This window comes from Neospora caninum, chromosome X, assembly GCF_000208865.1.
Source record: "Neospora caninum Liverpool complete genome, chromosome X".
NCBI lineage: Eukaryota > Apicomplexa > Conoidasida > Eucoccidiorida > Sarcocystidae > Neospora > Neospora caninum.
The window spans coordinates 2,249,445-2,271,120 of NC_018396.1; the positions used below are offsets into that span (position 1 = coordinate 2,249,445).

A 21,676-nucleotide genomic window follows, 5' to 3' on the forward strand; every position below is an offset into this window, starting at 1 on the left:
GTGGACTGGTGCCAAAACCGCTGTCGCGATAACGCATGAAATGCTGCCTCCATTCCCCGAGCTTTTGTTTTTCAGATAGACGGGAGATATCCTCTCAGTTTGGCATACGGTGTTTCAATGGGTTCCAGTAGGTAGGTAGGCACTCATCGCACTTGCGCGTTATACTGCTACCTCCTGACTGCTACCATGCAGCTTCCGATTTTATATGTGGTCGTGGGTGTGGTAATTGCTAGCCATGTCCACGGAATGGAGGATGCCGGCAACAGCCGCCCTTCTGAACCAGGTGCTGGAACTGGAGGTACTCTTTTTCAAAACGAACCCAGTGTCAGCGAGCCTAATATCGCGAAGGCAACAGTAGACATCTCGGTAAACTCAGCCGGAACCACGACATCGGATGATTTGGTACATGAAGGAGTAAAAAAGGACGATACTGCAGCTCCGAGGCTTGTCAGCCACACAGCAGTTCAGAAGAGTCGGCCAGGGGGCGCCCGTTCATGGTTGAGAAAACGATGGGTTTACGCTGCTGGCGTCGCTGCAATTACTCTACTGGGGGCATATGCATTCAGGAAAGCTCGTGAGCGACGGCGCAACAACAGGCGAACTCTCGCAATGGCTGCAAGTTACTTGCGGGCGCGGGCGGAGGCATCTGGCAGGATCGCGCAAACGCTTCAGAAGAAGGAACGAGCTGCTAGTTGGTTCATCCCGAATGCCAGGAACGCAGTGATGGCCTCCGTGAACACACCACGGCACGAGCACGAGAAGGAAATGAGAGAAGGGTTAGAAATGATCGTCGGAATGCTGGAGAGTCAGCGGAATGTGGCTTCTACTATACACAGAGATTTAAGTAATGCAAGCAATATCATCGCCAGAGAATCTACGAAACTGGGCAAATATCCTTTGACTGAAGAGGAAGAAGCAGACGCCGTTGAACGTGGACGCATAGCCGAAGCAGAAGATTTCTTGAATCGTTTCCTCGCAGAACGTGATCGGTTGCGAACAACCCTAACACCGAACCTGGTCAGGTTGGAGAGTGAATTGGCGGAAGCGGAACGTCGCTCGTCCCCAACATGGAACCTTTTAGCCGACCAGCTAGTCGAGGCTGGGAAGGGCAGGACGGCCAAAAGGCTGCAGAGTTATGTGGGGGAGGTGGTCTCCGACCTACCGTCAACTGTGGGTATGAGCACCGCTGACTTTCGAGCGCACGTCAGTGAGTTGGGGGGACAGGAACCGCAGTACGTCGTCTTGGCCAAAGAAAAACTGAACCAACTGCGAACGCCACCAGTTTCTGATAGCGATCCTCATTAGGCAGACCACATGAATCGGGATCCTGCGGCGGAGTTCACAGCGTAGCTGCCAAAGCTATTTTAAGGAGTGTGCCATTTCTACAAAACTATCTTTGCGCCAGAATGTCATTTTCCTGGGAGGCAGGAACCACTCAGCCGGCGTAAGGCTCTCTTGGGAGCAGCTGAATGAAGCCGCTACTGAAGCGTTATCAGCAAAAAGGATATGGACAAGAAATTCATCAAAGTGCACTATTGCAGGGGAGAGGAGGGTGGTATATCTTCCAGACCGATGATCGGAGCATTCCTTTCATTGACTCAGCTGCTGGAAATACCCGATGCCTAGTGTAATTGTCGGTCCTTTTACTGATATCTAATTGTTCAAAGGGATTGGACAGGTCACCTCAAGACCCAGGAGATATTGTTTTCACCAAAACGATTTTACAGGCTATTGAATACGTATTTGGGTCCCGTTTCAAAAATGTGTCCACCACGACTCCAATTTACCTAGTAATTTCTCCACCTGGCGTTTGTTTGTAGCAACTGTCCACACTGTCTAGAACAACTATTCGCCTACCTCTCAAACGAATGCCCCGCCACATGACCCGTTTCGTGCAGAGCAGGTCGGTGGCGTAGATGTAACCGCCTTAGCTGCCGAATTTCTCTTAATTCAGTCTTGCCAACTAGGTGTAGATAGCAAGCATCCGTTTATCTGACCTTTTAACGACACGGATACGTCACTTCTTGCAACTATGCCACAGGAGCAACAGCCGGGAAGATGGCACGCTTTAGATATTCTTCACTGCTGAGACTGGTGTAACTCGCCTGGACGCCTCGTTTTCGTCTCACGGCGAAATATGACTCTGCGCAATTCCGCGTCTGCCAGTGTGACTAGCAATTAGTGAGATAACTTGCAAGTTCGCTATTGCCTTACCAACCTCCCCCCTCCCCCTTCTGATGTGTGAGAGATGTTGTGACGCCAGTAGACACCGAATGAGATGCCATTTCGGATGACGAGCACGAAACAGCGCGCTCCAGCATAGGAAAGTTTTGAAGCCTTCTAGTTCGAGGGTATCAGTAACATGGAACCTGCAGAGTGCCTTCCCAGAACACTCCAACAGATACTCTGTTCATGAGCGGACATGCAACGGTATCTCGCGGCCTGCCGCCGACCGCAGCTGCTGCTAGCCAGCCAGAAGTTTGTTTTAGAGCTGGGCGGTGATTCGAGCTCTGGAAGGCTGCCCGAGAACCTGGCTTTTAATTATGAGATTCACACCTTTTTTGTCTAGGTGAACTCAGAAATGGCCCTTGCCTTGAGACGCAGCGAATGCTTGAGTTGGACAGTTTTCAAGCGATGCTGCGTCTTAGCAGCGCAGTACAGTATGAGACTGGGTCGCGTTATCGGGTTTAATCCTTTTTATAGTTTTGTTTTCGCTTCGTCGAACGATTTATCTGAATAGAAGTTATGAACGGTCACACGTCTCACAAGCCCTGCTGAAACATGGGAGCCCAAAGGCAGCTCGTGGCTGTCATTGCGATGTGCGGCGTCTGCGGTTCTGCCGGCTTCCCTCCCTACCCAGGTTGGCCCTGCCTCTGCAATGTATATCATTTTCTGACCATACAGTTATGCGGCCCTTTCGACAGATTTGTTCTTAAGCGTCGAATGACACTCTGATAATAGATAATCATGAAATGCGGCACAGCATTGTACCACATGCTGTGACAGTAAAATGGGTAGTACAGTACCATCGTTATGGTGTAAGTCCCAAGCAGAAGACGGCTGAACTCGGCAGATTAACTGTATCTTAAGATCAACTGTATCTTATGCGAGTTGTTCTATTGTCGGTCTTTCACAGGGAGTGATTCTGTAACTTTCGGCTCGTCAGTGGCTCTCTTAGGGGAAGATGGCGGTCGCCGGTGGCTACCACTTCACCAACAGGAAGATCTGTCGCCGCCGCATGCAATTTCTTTCGTCCAAGGAACAGGAGGGAAGATGGTGAGTCTCGCGGACGACAGGCAGTAGTTCTTTACAATATGCCTCATGTGCACCAACTTTCATCGCATGGCTGTCCTATTCCGCCCCGTACCCTTGTGTCCTGCCAGGGGATGATTAGGAATCTGCTCCAACGAGTCGGAAATTTTTTTTCAAAGAAGAAGCTCGCCACAGAATCGGAAACGAAAACAGCCATCGAGTCCTATGTCAAAGCGAAGGAGGGGCTGAACCTAGGTAAGACCACTCGTTTCCCTTTAACATAAAGCAAGTGAAGCCTTTCCCCTAGAGCATAGAGTACGTGAAGCCTGTTATGAGCTTGCGGATACCACAGTTGCAACTGGGTGTCCGTTGCGCTGCAGGCATACTCAGTTGCCTCTCGTATCCTAGCGAGAGTACTTTAAAGAAAGTAAAGCGCTTCTGTGATGACCTCCACCACGGAAGCCAGCTCGCCAGCCTCTGTCACAAGCTTTTTGGTTGGCTCATTCGGCAATTACAACAACTGAAGAACAACTGCAAGGGAGGCGTTGCAGGTGAGGAAATTTATCCTACGGGGATGCACGTTCGAACGAGAGGCGGAAGTCGATCTGAAAGGCAGAACATATGTATTCATTACGTGGTCTTTCTTGTCCGTATTTTTGTGTAATGTTGAAGAATGCTTACAGCACCTGCGCCTACCCCTGACTCAGACGGCCTTGGTAGGCCTTAACGGTACCGCGGGTGAGCAAATTCCACTGCCCTAGTTGGAGGTCAGTAGCCAGGTCTGAACTTCAGTGGGAGCGAGTTGCGGCTTCGAAGCGTCGGTGACGCTGTGCTTGTTGGCTTAAAATTGGACGGAACGACGGGCATCACTCGTGTGTCCGTTCTTCAATTCTGCCGAGCCGTGGTGTGGCTGTGGTTGAGTTTTTTATAGGTGATGATGCGTTGTACAGGCCCCGTCACCGCGTACTTCCGCGGGTCGATCTCTCTATTCTGGACAGTAAATATGACTCTATTTCTCCCCTCTTCAAGGAGATGTTCGGAACATCTTTCAGTTTGTCAGTTCACGGGAAAGAGAGGATCGACGGTATCGTCCAAAAGAAGCAGGTGCCGAAGCTACCCCAAACGAAGAGACGAAGATTGTTGGTGGTGAGGCATGTAAACTTTATTCTTGAAACGAGCGTAGCTGGAAGAGGCGTTCTTTTCACCATTATGAATCCACACCCAGTGAACGCCCGCAGAACGTCATGCGACATGACCGGTCGGCACTTGAAAACAAGCGCTTCACTCATTCCGATGTGGTGTTGTTGATCTTTCCGTTGGTCTGACAGACTCTTCTCGTCTACATTCTGCTCGACATGCGAAGCATGCCGCAAATTGATCCACTGCTGTTGTCCCTCCTAATGCGAATGACGACAAGCAGCTGCGGCAAGCAGGAAAAGCGAAAAATCAAAGTGAATGCAAACGGCAAAACTATCAAAGTGAAAGGAATCCGCATCATGCTCGTCGCCTGGACCGAGCTTGTCAAATCCATGGTTCGAATCGGAGGCTGTTCGTCCTCATCTTCGGATGCCAATTGTGCCCTTTTAATAGCTTATATCCAATGGAAGGATCGGGTGACTGAGCAACTGAATAAGGTATCTGTCTTACAGGATCACAAAACAGAGGCTGGCTCTGATGGTACCGAGAGTGCTGTCGACCGCACCGTATCTGATGAAGAGGTGCAAGTGTTGGTGGACAGAGTTCTCCATCGCATTGAAAACAACCTCCTTTTTGGTGAGTTGTGCATCGACTGCCAGCTGTCGCACTTGTATTGAGTATCCTGAAGCAGACAGGATAGTTTCTATACGTGAATATACGTGATCACTACCTGCGAGTGCAGTTTCGGTTTTCATTTTAAGTGGCTGTTTGATTGAGAATCTCTCCTTACCGCCGTCTGATAATTCTAGACAACCAGGTGCATGCGTACAGATTTGGTATTTAGTTCACCAGGTGTGTGTGTGTGTGTGTGCTCACACAGCGAATACCATGATGAAGATGAAATTCAGGTGGTTGATTAACTTTCTTGGGAAGCGCAAGTCGGTGCGGAAGATGATCCTGAAGTTTTCTGGAAAGCTATCCAGTAAATTATTTGGAGTGAAGATATTGGGGGGGAAAGCTCAAAAGGAAGCTATGGAGCTAAAAATGAGTCCTGCTGCACGCTACGGCTTCACGTTATTCTACGGTATGCAAAAGGAAGGAGAAGTTCTGGGGTCAACAGGGCAAGAAGGTTTGTCAAAACTGATGGGTCAGTTGGTACGCACTTTCCTGAAAAAAATGTGGGGATCAGACACAAGCGCGAAGGGCCCTCAAGGGCAGTCATTGATACAGAAAGCAGGCAATGTGTCTACAGTGGTAGGCTTTATGAATGAGTTGCAGAACAAGCGAACGGCACCAGACGACAGCTGGATTCTCAGTCAGCGACTGTCGTATCCTTGCGGTGACAACCGATTTGTAAGTCGGATGAAAGGATATATCCTGCCACAGAAAACCTCAGACTGTGAAGCAGCCAGTATATCTCTCATTCAAACCGGAAAAAATCTCTCGAGTAAGATATCTGTGGGAGTCTCCGGGGTCGCCGCTTTGATCTTCGGTATTTTGGGGGTGATGTCTGGAGGGATATCCATGCTGTTCCCTGCATTGTTTATCGTTGGTGGCCTCCTTCTCTGTTTGTTTACTGTCATTACCTCGCTGATGGACCTCGGGATAGTTCCTACACGCCAAGACGGGGAATCAGCGGGGCAAGGAGACAGGGAACCCTTACAGCAGGAGCCTTACACGTCCTATGAGAAAGAAGAGGACGATGATGGGAAATCGTCTGATTACTGGGGTAGCTGATAGGTTCAGAGTTGAATTTTTGGAAGGTCATGCAAGAAACCGTTTTTGTAGGAACGGTGAAGGGGATGTTTCAAGACCCGACAGGCATAATGATCGGGGCTGGTTGCAAGGCGGTGTACAGGACCGTCCCCGTCGAGCACCTGCCTCGTGAAGACGGTGAACTGTCATTTTAGGCCATGTTTGATTGTTCTTCACTTTAAAGGGCTTTGCTGCAAACTGTGGATGACGGCCAACGTGCGCAGACCACTCTAGGGGGTTGTTGCGATTTTGCAGCTGTGTCCCGCTTCAAAACCTGATGAATTTCCGGTTTGTGCCTGAAAATTCCTCTACGGAGAAGGGCAGGGTGCTCCCTGGAACTGGCCTCGTTTTTGTATGTGCGTGAATCTAAAGCTCGGGCTGATTTGGGGACACCGCTAGCCACTACAGAGCCTTCTACCTCTCTTGACTGTGCCAGGTGTATTCATTTTGATGGCCGGCTCCGTCATGTTTGCATTTCCGGAATTTTCCAAACATCCCATTCATATACGCAATAATTTACTTGGTGCTTCTCTCTTTACTACCTGATATGCCACTGAGTCTCGAGACTCTTAGGGTTTCACCGCAGCACCATTTATCCGTGCGTGTGTTTCTCTTCGGCGTTCCACCAGATATCGGCAGATCTATTAGAAGAGTTGCTGGCGCACTGGTACGTGCGCATCCCTATTTTGGATGTCGGCAATGTTATGCTTCTTATTCTACTCCCCATGATTTTTCAGTTTGATACGTCATGCTATTTGACTACCGCGTAAAAATGCTGAGGTATAGAATTTCGCGTGGCATGTACCTGTTCCGTGTGCACCAAAGATATACAGCGTGACTTTCGCTTCCCTGAACTCTTCGACTGCGTTTTCAAAATTTTCAAATCCGCACTTCAGTACAGAAAACGACTTTCTGCCACTCTCTCGCTGTCGCTGGTTTTCAGATGAATGTCTCCGTCACCTACAGCTGCTTTCTGAGCCACAGTTGAGTTTCCTGTTCACAATGTTTCTTCCCTTGTGGATCATATTGCTACTGAACAGAACTATCCCTGATCTGTTGCTCTCTCTGAATCGCGTGTCTAGTATCCGAAAAACTCCTTTGCACGGTTGTGATGAGAAGTGCTTATATCTGGGAGAAATGAAGAATAAGCTAGTCGGACCTCTACGGAGAGAAACAACAACAAACACATACACTGTGGCAGGCTTTGATCGCAACGGTGCTTTTGCCGTACCGGGATCATGGGCATCCATTGAAACCTTCGACGATAGGTACATCCGTGATTTTGTGTTGTTCAAAGTGAATCCGTGAAACAAAAGTTTGGAAGAGGAAGCCGTTTTCCCAGGATTGCGCGGTCTGCCTAGTCTCCGAGATCTAGAGTATTACTATTGGCTGTACACATTGAACAGCCTTGCAGATCCGCCCGCGCTGAATATAGGTTGCAAGTCAACTTACGACCGGCGTATGCGAAGAAACCTGTCGCCAGTGTAGGCAGTGTGTTATGTTGGTATCTCTGCATCCACGAATTGAAGCGAAAACGGAGATACTCGTATGACTGTGAGCTTCGCAAACCAACTGTCCAACTAGTTTTCATTCTGGCAGAGCTAGAGCTAGCGGAGGCGGTGGCGCTCAGGAGGAAAACGCAGCCCTTTTGACTGTGTCTTCAGCGAAACACACTAGCACAGGCACACTACCCGGGTACAAGACGAATGCACCACAGAAACCCGGTCAACAACTTGAAACGTTCGTGAATTCACCTTTTGCTTTGTCATTCTTGTATCTTCACAAGTCAGCGTTTAACATTGCAGGGCATTCTGTTTAGTCGGACTGCTACGCCCATATATATATATATATATACAAATATATATATTTGATAATCTACGGTTATGTATATAGGGCATTGTGTGAGATGTCAGTGAAAATCAGTCGGGGGGGCCTCTCTCTATATGCTCTGGGATATATGGCGCAGGCTGACACACACGCAGTCGAACACATATGATGGAGAACTTCCAATTCGATGAGTTCGGTTAGGTTACTCTGGAGCCGCACGGAAGGAAGCGACAGAGATTCCTGGTTGGCTGTCCACGTGGTCGGCTTCACTAGAGGCCATAGTTTGCATGCGGCTGAGCTGCGGTTGCTGGGGAGGAGCGTCGTTCTCGAGAAGTTCCTCATTTTCCTTGTGTGGGTCTGGCTCCATTTGATCGTATTGTCCCGAATCTGAAACTCCGTCAGGCTTCCCATCGGCTATCGACCTCTGATGAGAGAATAGCGACTCCTGGTTTTCGGAATTTTCGGAAGCCTGTCCAGTTCGCTGACCTGCTGTCAGCTGTATTGGATAATCTGAAGTTTCATTTGTTTCCTCGAAGCTAGCGTCACCGAAATGGACATCCATCCCGACATTGGGGACGAGGAAGAAAGTCAGTGCAAGAGGCAGCAAGGGGCATAACCCAGATCCTATGATGACAGCAAGGCCAAGGTTATCGAAATTGCAACTGCCCCTCTCATCGTTCATTGTTTTTATGCCTAACAGGTACACAGAAAGGAAGTTGCCCATATACTTGGCCAGAGAACTTCCAAAGTTGTTGACGCCAGCGACGACGGCGTACATGGTACTTTCAACCTGGCGTGGACACAAGCGGGAAATCAGGACACACGAAGGCATGAAAGCCCACATGCTAATCACCTCTTCAATTATTGCAGCACTGCAGAAGTACCAAACTTTGTCCGGGATCCCCAGGTAGTCGATATTCCAGCGGTATATCATGATAACGTCAAAAACTGATGTTAGACAGGTCAAAAGGGAAGTTATCCAGAAGGCTTTACGGAAGCTCCATTTGCTGACGAATTTTTGAAAGAGCATAACGCCAACGAATCCGAAGATAGCTTGCAGAATCGATGTTAGAGTCAGAAGAAATGTCCAACTGAAGTTTGGGCCACGCTCTACGCAATCCGGACCGCTCCGGAGCCAGTATGTCACCTGCGAGCTTATATTCGGTAGTAGAAAACGGCTTAAGAATAAGTAGAGTATCGGCTTGAACAGCATTAAGGGAAGCGTAAACCATAGCATCCCCACCATTGAGAAACCAGCGAAAAGCGCGTAAGTGAAGCCGATGATCTGTTGGTCGTCATTAAACAGGCCTGCTACGACAGACCCCACCGCTAGTAAACTCAAAACTATTGCGCAGATAAAGAGCCTCCGGTGCTGCCGAAACTTCTCGGTCTGTACACATCAAAACACCGGAAGCGCCAGTCCAGGAGAGGTATGATTTTTTCATCTTCTGAGTTAGACGCCACAGAGGCGTATACTTAATGTAAATTCCGAGCGTGCACATTGTGTACGTGTCGGTCCACGTCAATGCGTGTGTGATGGTTGAATACATCCCTGTCACGAGCGGAAAGAAAACGTCTCCTATGTGTGTATATACGATTGAATATGATTATGGTACGAGCCAGCCAGAAACGGTACTTCCTGCTGCTTTGTAGCAGGTGTTTCAGCTGATCTACGTTGCGGTTAAGAGAAGCATGAATCACTGAACCAGATACTCCTCTTCACCGAGAGTATAAATTGGAACCCAGTAGACGTGTTCTCACGCGGTCACTCTGCACAGCACCCGCGAGGTGTTCGAGTATGCGTAGCTCCGACCGTATGAAAAGAAACGCCTGAAAAGTGTGCCGATCTTTCGCCAAAGCAAACTCGTTTTGGAATACAACGCATCTCCGTGGGCGCATCCACGGCTTGCCACAAGACAGCTCAGACCCAAACTTGCTTTTAAACTGCGTATCCCCTTAAAGCCATACTACTGTGCACCGACACGCTATGCCGTGAAAACACACAAAAAACTTTGAGGCAATGTACACTCGCCCTATGAAGGCATATCTGTATAGGCAACAACATTAGAGAGGTGTAGAAGAATCGTGCGCATTAGGGTTAATGAGCGACGAAACTTACCATGATTCGAGAGCCGACTGGGACGTACTGTTCTTGCAGTAAACCGCCGTGTTCTCTCCATTTCTTGAAAGGCCATGGCCAGGCAGTGGCAAAGAGTTGTTGGGAAGTGAGGAAGAGAAAGGGTATGAGGACGACGCGAAAGGAGACATAATCGATGATGGGGCCGACCCATACTGCTGCTAGTAGGCTTCCAAGGCAGGAGCATAGCCAGACGTAGGACGTCAGGGCTGCACCCGTCTCGGGTTTTTCGGCCATTCGGCGCGTATAAGCGCCTTCGCATAGCAGGTCGTTGAACGAGGCTTGCGTCATCATGATAAAGAATGCCAAGACTGCCATGTAGAAGACAATATGTCCCGCGGAAGCGTATATGAGTATCGCTCCGGTTACTCCGAGCAGTGAAGATGCGATCATAAAAGGGCGCTTGTGGTATCCACCCGGAGCGAAAATATCACTCAGAGTCCCCAGAAACCCCTTCAAACACCAAGGAATCATATATATGGCCGATGCAACGTTGTGCTTCTCGGCCGCCAAATGCAGCATTTCGCGAAATATTGGAGCAGAGGCACTAACTATAAGGTTATATGCCATCCCTTTGACTAGTAGGTAGTTTGAAGCTAACATGAGCATAAACCCGCCTCCAAAATTGCGTTTGGTTGTCCGGATGTACGCTATCGGATCGCGAACAAGAACTCGAACCAGCCCCGCCATAAGGCCCCTGGTAGCTCTAGCCGGTTTATTCCATTTTGTTCTTTCACATGGGATGTTTGATACCGATGGCAGATCCCCGTGGTCATAACCGCTGCAGACGCATGACCAAAACGGAAAGCACATGCAACATGAAGGGCTTTCGCATAGGGTACCAAATAAGGGAAAACGCATTCTTTTCAACATGGATATCCCACGTGAAGACCGCGAAGTGGCAGACCGCACGATGACGACGGTGTGGTTAAGCATACTAGAAAAACACATCAACATCGGTCTATCCATTGTCTCCGTTCTGCCCCCTCCGTTTTTCGTTCCCTTCAGCTTGGGCAGCCTTCTCCTACGCGTTTTCGCCTCTGCGTTCTCTCGTTACTTTTGAGTTGCTTTTTAATTTGTCATACCGTCCTCGAGGTGAACCCGGGTTACCCGACATTCAACAGTTTGTCTATTTCTCATTCCAAGGGTCGTCGATTCCTTGTTTCCCTTCTCTTGCTGTCTTGCTGTTCATTGCCCTTCACTTTCTTCTTGTTTTTCTGTATACCGCTTACTCTTCATTGGAACACAATACATTGGCCGTTGAGGGATCCAAGTGCCCTTCTTGGGCGTCAGCGGAGCCGCTGATCATCGTCATGGTGCACAGAAGCAACGATGTTGAAAGGCCTATCGCGGGGTCCCGCGGCGTTCCTCTCAAATCAAGGCGATTTATAGAGGATCGTAGTTGATTCCTTAATCAAAGAGATGGCTTTATTTTGCTGTTGCTGTAAGGCAGACGCCGGTCAGTTTAATCGTCTGAGCATCGCGGCGCTGTAGGACCGGCAATTTGTGACCATAAGTATGAAAACGATCGCTGTGTAAACTGCAGATATCTCAGTAGGGCGGGAAAGCTGACGTCAGCCCGTTCGGATGAGGGTGCGAGCGTCATTGACTGAGAATTGACGGCATACCATAAAAGTGACAATGGACAGCAGTACAAGATCATAACGCCGGCTGTTTTTTGTCGCTGGAAAGCGAAGCACGAATCCGGGCAGAATATTCAAGCAGTGGACCAGAGAAAAGGCCACAATATCAAATAAACCACTTCAACTTGTTTGCAATCGTTTCAGAGTTACGAGATACAGACAACCAAGTAGGTATGCAATACCAATCAGATTAAAACTGAAGCTAGACGGTCATCGATTTCGTGGCAACGAACAACAGCCGTGCTCGTCCGTCCTCGGAACCGGGAATGGCTAGACTGTTTTCGGGATAGCATAGTTTAGTAACCTGCTCTTCTAAGCTAGTGTGTTTTCGGCATGATGTAGCATATTGGAGCTTGCAAAGCAAGATAGAAATCTAAACTGGATGAAGGCACAAAATTCGTTATCCTGGATGAAGGATATCGGCGACCTTCGTGTCAAGGGGCACAGGCAGCGTCGAGAACATTCCTGAATCCACTGCTTGCACTGCACAACATTATTATCGCAACGAGGAACCTTTGATGGCGCGGAGATGCAGACGTTACGTAGAATGCAGTGTTATATCAGCCACTCTTCGCTCTGTCAAGAGAAGTTTTGAAGTGGTTTGATCTGGGCCGCGAGGTCTTTTCCCCGTGAGAAAGGCAGCACCCACCTCCCGCCGGCTCCTGACACGCTGAAGGAAACCACGCTCCATGGTGACCGTACAGAGAAGGCGCGTCAACGTCTGAAAGTAACCAGAGGTATCCCACGAGATACAACACATTTTCGATTGAACGTATCTCGCGATCCGCCGAAACGTTCAGTTGCCATGAACAGGGAATCTGCACCAGCTGAAAGGAATGTCACTTTGTGCCTGTTCTGATGCGGCGGCTCCCCTCTGTACCTGACAGTATTTTGCAACAGCCTCGAAGAACTCTGAAGCGGCTTCAACCAAGTTGCTGGAGCCCATTCGGCATCCTATCTCGTTCAGCGCGTTGATGTCAAAGTCTGTACTATGCAGTCTCACACTTGGTACTAGCGGTAAACGAAGGCAGGCACACTGAGTTTACGTTTGCCCCTCGCAAATTGACCTGCCGATACACAGGCACCTATCAACACATGCTGTATTCCTTCGATCAAGAGTTGAGACCCGTGTCGTTTGCCTTGCTTGGTCAATAGACTTCAGTTAATGCTATTGTCTCGGTACTTAAACACACGCACGCAAAACTCAAAAATGAGGACAAACAACACTGGCTCTGACCCGACAGCGACTTCTTTACATGTTGACATGATACGGAGACCACTGATGACATGAAACAACAGAATTAATTTCAGTACGTTTTACCGGTTTTCTCACATAATCTTAGTGCAATAAATTCTTATGTGGCCAAAGCATCCCCCTCACTACATAGCCGTTCTGCACCTAGCGGTCATCGGGGGAATGGGGGCTTGGACCAGTATCTTTCGGGCCGCATTCCGCAGCACACAGCAAGTCATCAGCCTCTATTCACGCATCATTTGCAGTCGTTTGTGATGGCATTTCTATGCTGCTGGCCTTCTTGTCGCCGGTGTCATTCAGTTTCCAAGCAGACAAAAAGGTGAGAGATAATTCAGCTTGTGTAGGCAGTTCCTACTTGTGAACACGCATATTCCAGGTTAAGTGTTACATCCAGGAAACTATCACCACACGACTGGGGCCGCGTTTTCGTAACTGATCCTGGTCAAAGCAGGAGCGGACAGAACCGGCTCCTGCCTCTCAAAGAAGCGTCATCTTCTTGCAACTGTTCCGTAGTTCCATCAGGAACAGTTTGGCCAAGGCGAAAATCTGCTGGAATCGTACGGGAGTGGCCGTACACGATGATCTCAAATGCTTTAAGTCACCTGTTTCTCTTCCGTTTACTGCATCGGGCACTACAGCGACTACCGAGTTGCAGAAACAATGTGCAGCCTCTATGCGTTGCGTTCGTTCAGCAAAAACAGTGGAATCCCCGTGGCCTGTTTCATGTTACGAAGGACATATTCGCGCTGCTTCTTTTTTGTGGCGTGCTCCAATGCTGCTTCTTGAACCTTGTCCCCCAGAATAGCTTGGTTACAACTAAAAGCAGAGAAGGAAGAGACTGCCCTTCTCCCACCTGGTTCCTGGAGTCTGACAGACAGAAAGCAAGGGTATCGTGATGAAGCCGCCCATAGTACACTCCGACTTGCTCCGGATTCTCTCGGTTGACGCGCATGGTCTCGCCAGGAGAGAAAATCGTGCGAGATTCAGGGAAAGAACTTCTAAGCAAAACCGAATACGAGCTCATTGGTACAGTCGTGGACAGGACAATGAGGTCGGGTCCTGAGTATTTCATGCGTCTCTTTTTAAGCATTGACGCGCCAGATCTTAAGATGAGTCGACAGCAAGGAATTCTGCCCCGTACACGCGTAAGAGCGGAGAGCGAATTGGATGCGGTATATCTGCAAACCTCTCTAATCTCGCGACGTGCATTTCGTCCTTCGCATGCCTTACATATATATATATATATATATATATGTTTGCATATAGATCTACGTAGAACCGCGCATGCCAATACAGAATATGTGACGCTGGGAAGAACAGTTGCGCTCCCAGGTAATTTCCTCGATTGATCCTCGCCAGCTCCATTCAAGACAAAATTGTATCATGCATGCAAGAAAAACGCCTCAGCTGCCTGTCTGTCTTCTTGTCGCCGCGCCTTGTACTTTTGCTTCGACGGCGTTCCAGGCGCTGCGCCACGACCACTCTGGGCTCTAGAGAGGCCCTTCGTGCCTGCACTGGAGCTTCTCATCCGCCCGTTCGTCTGGCTGTGAAACAGACACAAGCAGCACAAGCAAACGGAACAGACGATCTGAAACCGAAACGCCGAGCATATCTCTCAGTTGCCTTGCGCCGGGGCTCTCGCAGGCGGGACTGCCCGATGGATCCGGTCAGGGGTTGCGTGATGCTTTGTGCGTCGCCCAGTGCATATGCCTGCCACTTGCTCCTTGTTCTGAAACCCAGCAGCCGTGTTAACATCTGAGGAATCAACGGATGAAAACCATCTCCATCTTCTTCTCCTTCTCCGCTTCGCCGTCGGGCCCTGGAGAAGAGAGTCTAAAAACGCGTGCGCTGAGAGGACACTTGTGCGGCGACCCGTGACGGCGCAAACACAGGGGAACACACAAACATTTGAAAATACATTTAGATACCCCCACATTCCGTCCCGAGAAGGAAAGCTTCGCCGAACCCGGGAAGACTGGATTCGGTGCCTAACGAGTGTCTACACTCGGTCGAACCGTGCACCGCGCAAGCAAAGCCCCATTTCCCTGTCCGTATCTTCTTTGTTCGCGCATGTGGCTGCCCCAAGGAAATGGACCGTTTTCGCTTCCAGGTGGCTACCTGCAAAGAGATCAAAACGCAGTCGCGTACCCTCGCCGGTTGCCGTTGCCGCTCCGCGCCGAGCTGGACTGCTCGTTAACATCCCACCATTCGCGCACTCTCCCCTGGGCATCTCTCACGTAGCTGCAACAAGTTGGAGAAGAATTGCAAAAAAGGGGAAAAGAGGAACCACCGGCACGAGGAGACGATGATAAGCAGGGCTGTCGTGGACTCACCCAGCCAAATGAGAAGACAAGAAGTCAGCGTACCGGAGCCCTCCGCTGTCGCACTGACGAGACGAAGAGACAGGACAGGGAATCCTTAGGAGACAGAGCCTCCATGGTGAAGAAAACAAGGCGATAGCTCCCCACCAAAACAGCTGTAGATCTTGCAAGAAACGGGCCTTTTCATTGCGTCCCTGCATCGTCCCCGTCCCAGGACAAACAAACGATAACCCGCTTCTCCGATGTAACACGCGAAAAGGCCGCAGGTTTGTGTGCTGCTCTTCCTGAGCAAAGGAGAAACGCGGATATGCGTTTCGAGACCACATTTCCTTCGTTTCCTGGAACAGACTTACCCGTCCGCAGCGAAGTGCCGCTTCGACCGTTCGGAGGCATCGTTTCCATTTCTCGCCTGCGACTCAGACTTCGATCGGTTCGTGTCTTTGTCGAGTTCCCTTCGCTGGGCGTTGCGAGTTTCCCGCCGGCTGTTAGGGTCGGCCGACTGGAACGAGCTGTCCAATCCTTCATCTGGGAAAAGAAGGGACGAAGAATAAAGCGACTTGAAGGAAAACGTTGCCTCGTCTTCTCCGTCAAAGTCGCTTTCCCTTTCGAAGGCCCCGTCGGGTGCGAGAAACCCCTCCTGAGATCGCGAACGGGAGCTCGACGGCGACGGCGACGCAGGCGCCGCACTCGAAAGCAAAGTTAGGGAAGACGCGAGACAGTCGCGGTCTCGTGAAGCCGCAGATAAGGCCGGAGACTCCTCCAGCAGAGACAGCAGCCGACCTTCTTGTTCCCTGTCTCTCACTAACGGACGCGCCGAACCGAGAGTCTCTTTCCAGTCTTGTTCGTTTTCGCGTCTCTCTCCTTCGCTCTCGTCTGTTCGTGAGCCATCGGAGCAACCGCGAAGGGTCTGGAGGCTGCCCCGTCGTTTCTCTGCTTTCCGTTGGAAGGCCCGAGACGCGCGCGAAAGACCGAAATCCTCGTCGTCCAGGAAAGGGAGGCTGGAACGTTCGAGGCGAGTCAGACTTCGTCCCGCCTCCGCTGAGGCCCGTTCCGTAGACGCATGACGGTCGCCACCGCCCAGCCCAAGTCTCTGGTGGTCTGCACACAGTTCGTCGTCCTGTTCACTGTCCGTTTCCTCGCTCTGGAGAATCCAGGTTCCTTCGCGGCGCTCCGGTCGGCTCTGCCTCGCGAGCGAAGCGCGCCGGTAGCCGCGCCCGTTCTTCAGGGTGGTGTAGAGAGGCTCGGCTTTTTCCTGCAGACCCAACTGCTCCTGAAGGCAGTTCGAAAGAGCGAGAAGAGGACAGAAAGCTACGGGGGGGAGAAGGGCGAAACGCGGTGGAGAGGAAGGGAGACGAAACGAGAAGGGCGAAAGCGACAGGAGAGGGAAAGCGACCAAGTGAACAGGCAGACTAAAGAGATAGAACAGGAACGTCACTAGAGAGAAGGGGGAAACTCCTTGATGGGAGGAGTGCCCCGTCCGGAAGTCGCGTTGCGGGCGGGAAGCAAAAAGAAGCAGACCCCGAGGACGAGGTGAAGAAGCGCACGCTTCTGACTCGGCATGGAGAGTTCAGAAGCAAAGGCACGAGAAGGGGTGGAGCAACGCGGCGCTCTACGGTTTTTACCAACAGACGGAGGAGACACTCGCTTTGCGCAGCGTCGCTGAAGAGGGACCGGCCTTTCCAGCTCTTCCACTTGCGAAGCATAGCGCGAAGAAAACAGTCAGCAACGAATGCGAAGGACGGCGTGGGCCGCCAAGCGTCTCCAGAGAAAGGCAGAGTAGTCTGAGAAGACAGCAAACATGGAGGCAGTGGAAACAGACACAGAAACACGCGAGAGACGCACATGTTTCGACGCACGCGCTTCGACAGGCTCGAGTCTGCCGTTCCTCGCTTCCTCTTGCTCCGTTTCCTTTGTCGCGTGTCTGGCCTCTGTATCTTCGCTCTTCCTTGCCCTCCCGCGCCCTAACGTCCGATGCTCTTTTTAACTCCACCTCCCGTGTTCCGCTCCAGCCTCCCCTTTCGCCTCTTTTTTCATCGTGGTGTTGTGCCCTCTTTGGCGCTTTCGCCTTCCTTCGCTTCCGCCTCTGACTCGCCCCCGTCTCGGTTACTCCTTCCGTAGCTACTCAGGCTCTGTCTCCATTGTGCCGTTTCTCCTTGATTGCCATTTCTGGCTTTTTCTTTCGACAGCCTTCCCTCCTTCTCTCCTTCTGTGCGCGTCTCCCTTTCTCCCCCCCGTTTTCGGTGCGCCGCGTCCTGAGCCTTCCTTGCGCTTTTTGCTACCTCATGGCACTCGAGCCTCGCGAGCGCTGCCAAGCCGAGCAGCACGTCGGCAGGCGTGCAGTCGACCGCTCTCGCGGTTGCCGCGCGAGCGAGCGCCTCGGCAAACTCGTGGAGCAGCTTCTCAACGTTCTTCATGTCTTCGACGCAGGTATGTCCCTCCCCATCTGAAGCCGATCGCGCGACCGCGCTGTGACCCCCGGGCGAGAAAACCGTTCCGCGCCTCGACGCAGCTCTCTCGGCCCGCGTCTCCGATTCTCCATCGCTCTCGCCGACGTCACATGCAGCAAGTCGGCAAGGAGAAGACGCAAAGGCGGAAGTGGACGAAGACGCGGAAGAAGGACTTTGAGACGGAGAAGAAGAAAGCGACGGGGGGGATGTCAGGGGAGACGCGGCCGGTCTCCCCAGGGTTGTGTTCAGGAGACGCAGAAGCGTGCGAGGCGGCTGACTCGAAGAGTCGCTCGAGGCGGGAGAAGACGAGAGCAAGAACTGGCGACGCAGGAGTTTCGTGGAGAGAGACAGAGACCCGAGAAGCAGAAGAAGACCACGAGGCGAAAGAGTGTCGAACGCCTCATCGCTGGCAGAAGCGAAGGCAGATAAACATCGAAGCGAGAAAAGAAAGGCATGCGGCACATCTGCCTCTCTTCCGACGGCTTCTACCGTTTCTGTCGGGTCTTGGCTTTGCTGGTAGAAGTCCCCCCGGCTTCCCTCTCGAGCTTCGTGTTCGCTTTCGTCGCCTGCCGACGCTGGTCTCAACAGCACTCGCTTCACCTCTTCCTCGCAGAGAGCCGACGACAGCCGGAGCAACTCTGCATGCGTCAGGAACGTCGCGAAGGCCCGATCCTGCTCAAGCCTCCAGAGCGAAGCGCGAAGGAGCTCGGCAGGATGCTGCACAGAGTCACCGGACAGAGCGACGAGGCGCGATGAACCAGAGATACTCACAGATGAAAAATGAGCCCCATGAGAGGAACGGCGGCACAGCAAACGCCACACACAGAGAGACCCAAACGGCGGCACTCGACGAAAGGTCATCTCGGAGAAGGAAGGGAATGGCGGAGAACGGGGATGCAAGGATGCCGCCGTGTGGCACTAGAGATACCCAGCGAGGTGAAAGGCGTCATTCCTCCTGGAAGGTAGCCCCGAATACCTTACTCCTGCATCGGCGCAGAGGCGAAGAACAGCCTGAACAACCCGCGAGATGAGCGACGCGTCCTTGGCTTCTTCGATTCCCTGCTCCTTTCGTTCTCCGCTCGCAGTTGAGGGCGAAAGAGACGAAAGCGAAGAAGGCGGAGCAGAGGAAGTCGCGTCACTTCCTGATCGCTCGGCTGTCTCCCTGAGAAGATCAAGACACGCCGACGCCTCCTCGACGAGCAGCCGAACCAGCGCGCGGTTCACCACTCGCAGGGTGGTCAGAGCCGCAGCGACGGTCCCGCAGTCCTGGAGTAGCCGCAGGAGCGTTGCGTCTCTTGTCGCCCCACGCGCGGCCAAAGAGGAAAGAGAAGACGAAGAAAGAGAAGAAGAGGAAAGAGAAGACGATGAAAGAGAAGAAGAGGAAAGAAAAGAAGAATTTACACTGGCGGGAGGCGGCAAGATGGAGTTTCCGGGCTGTCGTCCGGTCACGGTTGGCGTCATCCCTTGATGGTTATTTTGAACACTCTCTGAATCTTCGAGCCTCCCAACTGCATGCATATGTCTTCGCGAATCCAACGTCTTCATTTCTCGCTCGAGAAGCACGCACAGTTCGCTCTGGAGATCCCAGGAGAGTCTGTCACCACTTTTCGCGCCTAGACGGGCCAGCGCAGAGACAGCGGCGACCAGGCTTTCTTTTGCCGCAACCGGCCGCGCTGCGACTCTCCCGTGTTCCTCTCTCTGTCGGTACACCGCCGCAGCTGTCGCACCAACCGCGTCGTCTCCGAGTCGAGCTGGGCTTCGTTCTTCCACTGCTTGCAGCGCGTTCGCTTCTTCCTCCGGTTGTCGAGTCGATCCGGTAGCGGCGCGGTCTCCCTGGCTCGCGTGCGCCAGGTGTCTGCCGATTTCCTTCTTCAGAAGCGCGAGCATGCGCTGGACTTGCGCCGGCGGCTCCGGCGCTGCCCGTCCCGAGCTGAGGTGTATAGACACCGGAAAGAAGAAGCTGTAGGCACTGAGCGCGGCGCACAAGTTGTCCAGGCTCATCGTGCGGATGAGCCGGCACTCGAGTTCTTCCGCTAAACCCTCGAGGAGTTGTGCCGACGAGACTCGGAGTCGGAGCGTCGAATGCAAGAGGGACAAAATGGCCTCTTTCTGCAGGCTCTGGCGGTCGGCAAAGCAACGCGCTAGCAGGGAGGAAAGATGCGGCGCGTCCGTCGTATTGAGAGGCGACAGGCCGGACGCGGCGCCCGAGTTGTCCTCAGGGCCCGCGCAGGTGGCGAGAGGAGAAAAACTCTTTTGGAGGGACAAACGATGGAGGCGCGCCACAGCGTCCGCCCCAGAAAGCAAGGCAGCCGACGCGCAGCCAGACTTAGGAACCGAAGAAAAGGACGAAAAGGGAGAAAAGAACGAAAAGGGAGACAGGGAAGAAACGGGAGACAAGACAGACTGGGGGAATGCGTGAGGAAGGGGAAAGAGAGAAGCTGTAGACGATACGAAGGAAGACGAGAGGGAACCATAAAGGGGAGAGAGGGAGGTGCGCGGGTGACTCCCAGCGGAAGACGGCGAAGATGAAGAAAGAGACGCGGTGAGGGCTCCTGGCCGAGCTTTGTGTAGACAGTCGGTTTTGTGCTGAGACACATCACGCCCGTAGCAGTCGTTGGTGTTTACATTCGGAGGCGGGGGCGAAAGCGAAGCAGGAGACAAAGTGGAAGACGAAACAGCGGACCCGGACGCCGAGGCTAGCCGAACAGACGAGGAGCGAGAGAGAGCGGAGAGAACGAAGGGAGGAAATTGCACTGGAAACAAATGAGGACGAGAGCATGAGAACTGAGAAGAGCTGCAGGAGGAACCGAGGGAAGAACGGAGCAGGTAGCCGCGGCACGACCGCCGTGGAGTCGTCGGGAGACCGCACGAGGAGGAATCCCTCAGAGAGTTGAAAGGGAGGAGTCCCCCTCCCGGCCTCCTCGGCATTTTGTTTGCGTTTTCGTTCTCACAGAAGAAAATGAAAGTTGCACAGCGCTGCGAGATTTTGTTTCACATTCTCCTCAGACTGGTTTGCGTGTGACGGCGCATAGGCACAGCGGTGTACGAGCGCGAGGCGCGTTGCAACTCCTTCCTCCTTTGCTGCTTTCTCCGGATGTGTCTTTTTCAAGTGCTGACAGTCGCGCCGCCGAGAAAACTGTTTCTCTCCGTCTTTGCTCCTCACAAGTGCGCGCTGCGAGGAACTCCACGCCCTTGGCGTGTGTCCCTTCGTCGCAGTGTCGCGAGCGGCGGACAGAACAGGACTGTCGACTTGTCCCCGTTCGCCTCACAGGTCTGTCTTCGTCATCATGATGAGCAGCGGAGCCAAATCGTATGACAAGACGTTTCGGAAAAAACGACCGGAAACGAAGCGGTATTGTCGCGAGCGTCTTTGCGCGCCGCGCCAGTGTGCACTGTACGCCCGGCCGACAACGGCGAGTCTCGAGAGGGAAGTCTTGACGCAGTTGACTCAGCAGTGGAAAGGGAGGCGGACTTGTCTGAAAAACTGCGGGTTTGAGTGGAAACTCGCAACCCACAACGAAGAGAGAAGCCCAAAGCCTGCGGCGTCTTTCCGCAGAAACGTTCGGGCGAAATGTCGCGAGGTCTCGCGCCGCGTTTCGCTATCTGTCTATACGCGTTGTGCATGCACGCGCAAATGCGAACAGAGCCGCTTTTCTGGGTCAACAGGGACTTGGGACAGCCCGTGCCAAATCTATTCGTTTCCGTTCTGTTTCCTCGCTCTGCCCACCTTGTCGCGCTTCTTCTCCGCTAGTATACTTCGTGCAGAACGGCCCGGACGTGAGCGGGAGATCTGGTTCTCACTCTTTTACGATTTCTCGTGTCGCGCTGCCTCTCTCGATTGTCAGTGCCCCACACGGAGAGTCTCGTGGGAGACTCGTTGTCGCGAAAGGGTCTAGTTTTGG

General features: G+C 52.1%; 4 protein-coding genes across 4 annotated transcripts; 2 read left to right on the top strand and 2 right to left on the bottom strand.

The window, feature by feature from the left end:
- Nucleotides 1-186: 186 nt before the first annotated feature.
- NCLIV_047520 (conserved hypothetical protein) lies at nucleotides 187-1,305 on the top strand (the record flags this gene model as incomplete). Its single annotated transcript, XM_003884303.1, has 1 exon — nucleotides 187-1,305. One exon carries the CDS (start codon nucleotides 187-189, stop codon nucleotides 1,303-1,305), a length of 1,119 nt encoding a protein of 372 aa, XP_003884352.1.
- Nucleotides 1,306-2,781: 1,476 nt separating this feature from the next.
- Nucleotides 2,782-6,126, top strand: NCLIV_047530 (conserved hypothetical protein; the record flags this gene model as incomplete). The annotated part of the gene is made up of 7 exons (XM_003884304.1): nucleotides 2,782-2,860; nucleotides 3,167-3,276; nucleotides 3,384-3,507; nucleotides 3,925-3,981; nucleotides 4,184-4,398; nucleotides 4,581-5,025; nucleotides 5,270-6,126. 7 exons carry the CDS (start codon nucleotides 2,782-2,784, stop codon nucleotides 6,124-6,126), a joined length of 1,887 nt encoding a protein of 628 aa, XP_003884353.1.
- A 2,047-nt stretch (nucleotides 6,127-8,173) lies between these two features.
- Nucleotides 8,174-10,501, bottom strand: NCLIV_047540 (putative folate/methotrexate transporter FT1; the record flags this gene model as incomplete). The annotated part of the gene is made up of 2 exons (XM_003884305.1): nucleotides 8,174-9,361; nucleotides 10,091-10,501. 2 exons carry the CDS (start codon nucleotides 10,499-10,501, stop codon nucleotides 8,174-8,176), a joined length of 1,599 nt encoding a protein of 532 aa, XP_003884354.1.
- Nucleotides 10,502-14,387: 3,886 nt separating this feature from the next.
- On the bottom strand, nucleotides 14,388-19,775 carry NCLIV_047550 (conserved hypothetical protein; the record flags this gene model as incomplete). The annotated part of the gene is made up of 6 exons (XM_003884306.1): nucleotides 14,388-14,550; nucleotides 15,155-15,247; nucleotides 15,681-16,597; nucleotides 16,950-17,108; nucleotides 17,607-18,491; nucleotides 18,756-19,775. The coding sequence occupies 6 exons, from the start codon at nucleotides 19,773-19,775 to the stop codon at nucleotides 14,388-14,390; spliced, it is 3,237 nt and encodes a 1,078-aa protein (XP_003884355.1).
- Between the last annotated feature and the right edge of the window lie 1,901 nt (nucleotides 19,776-21,676).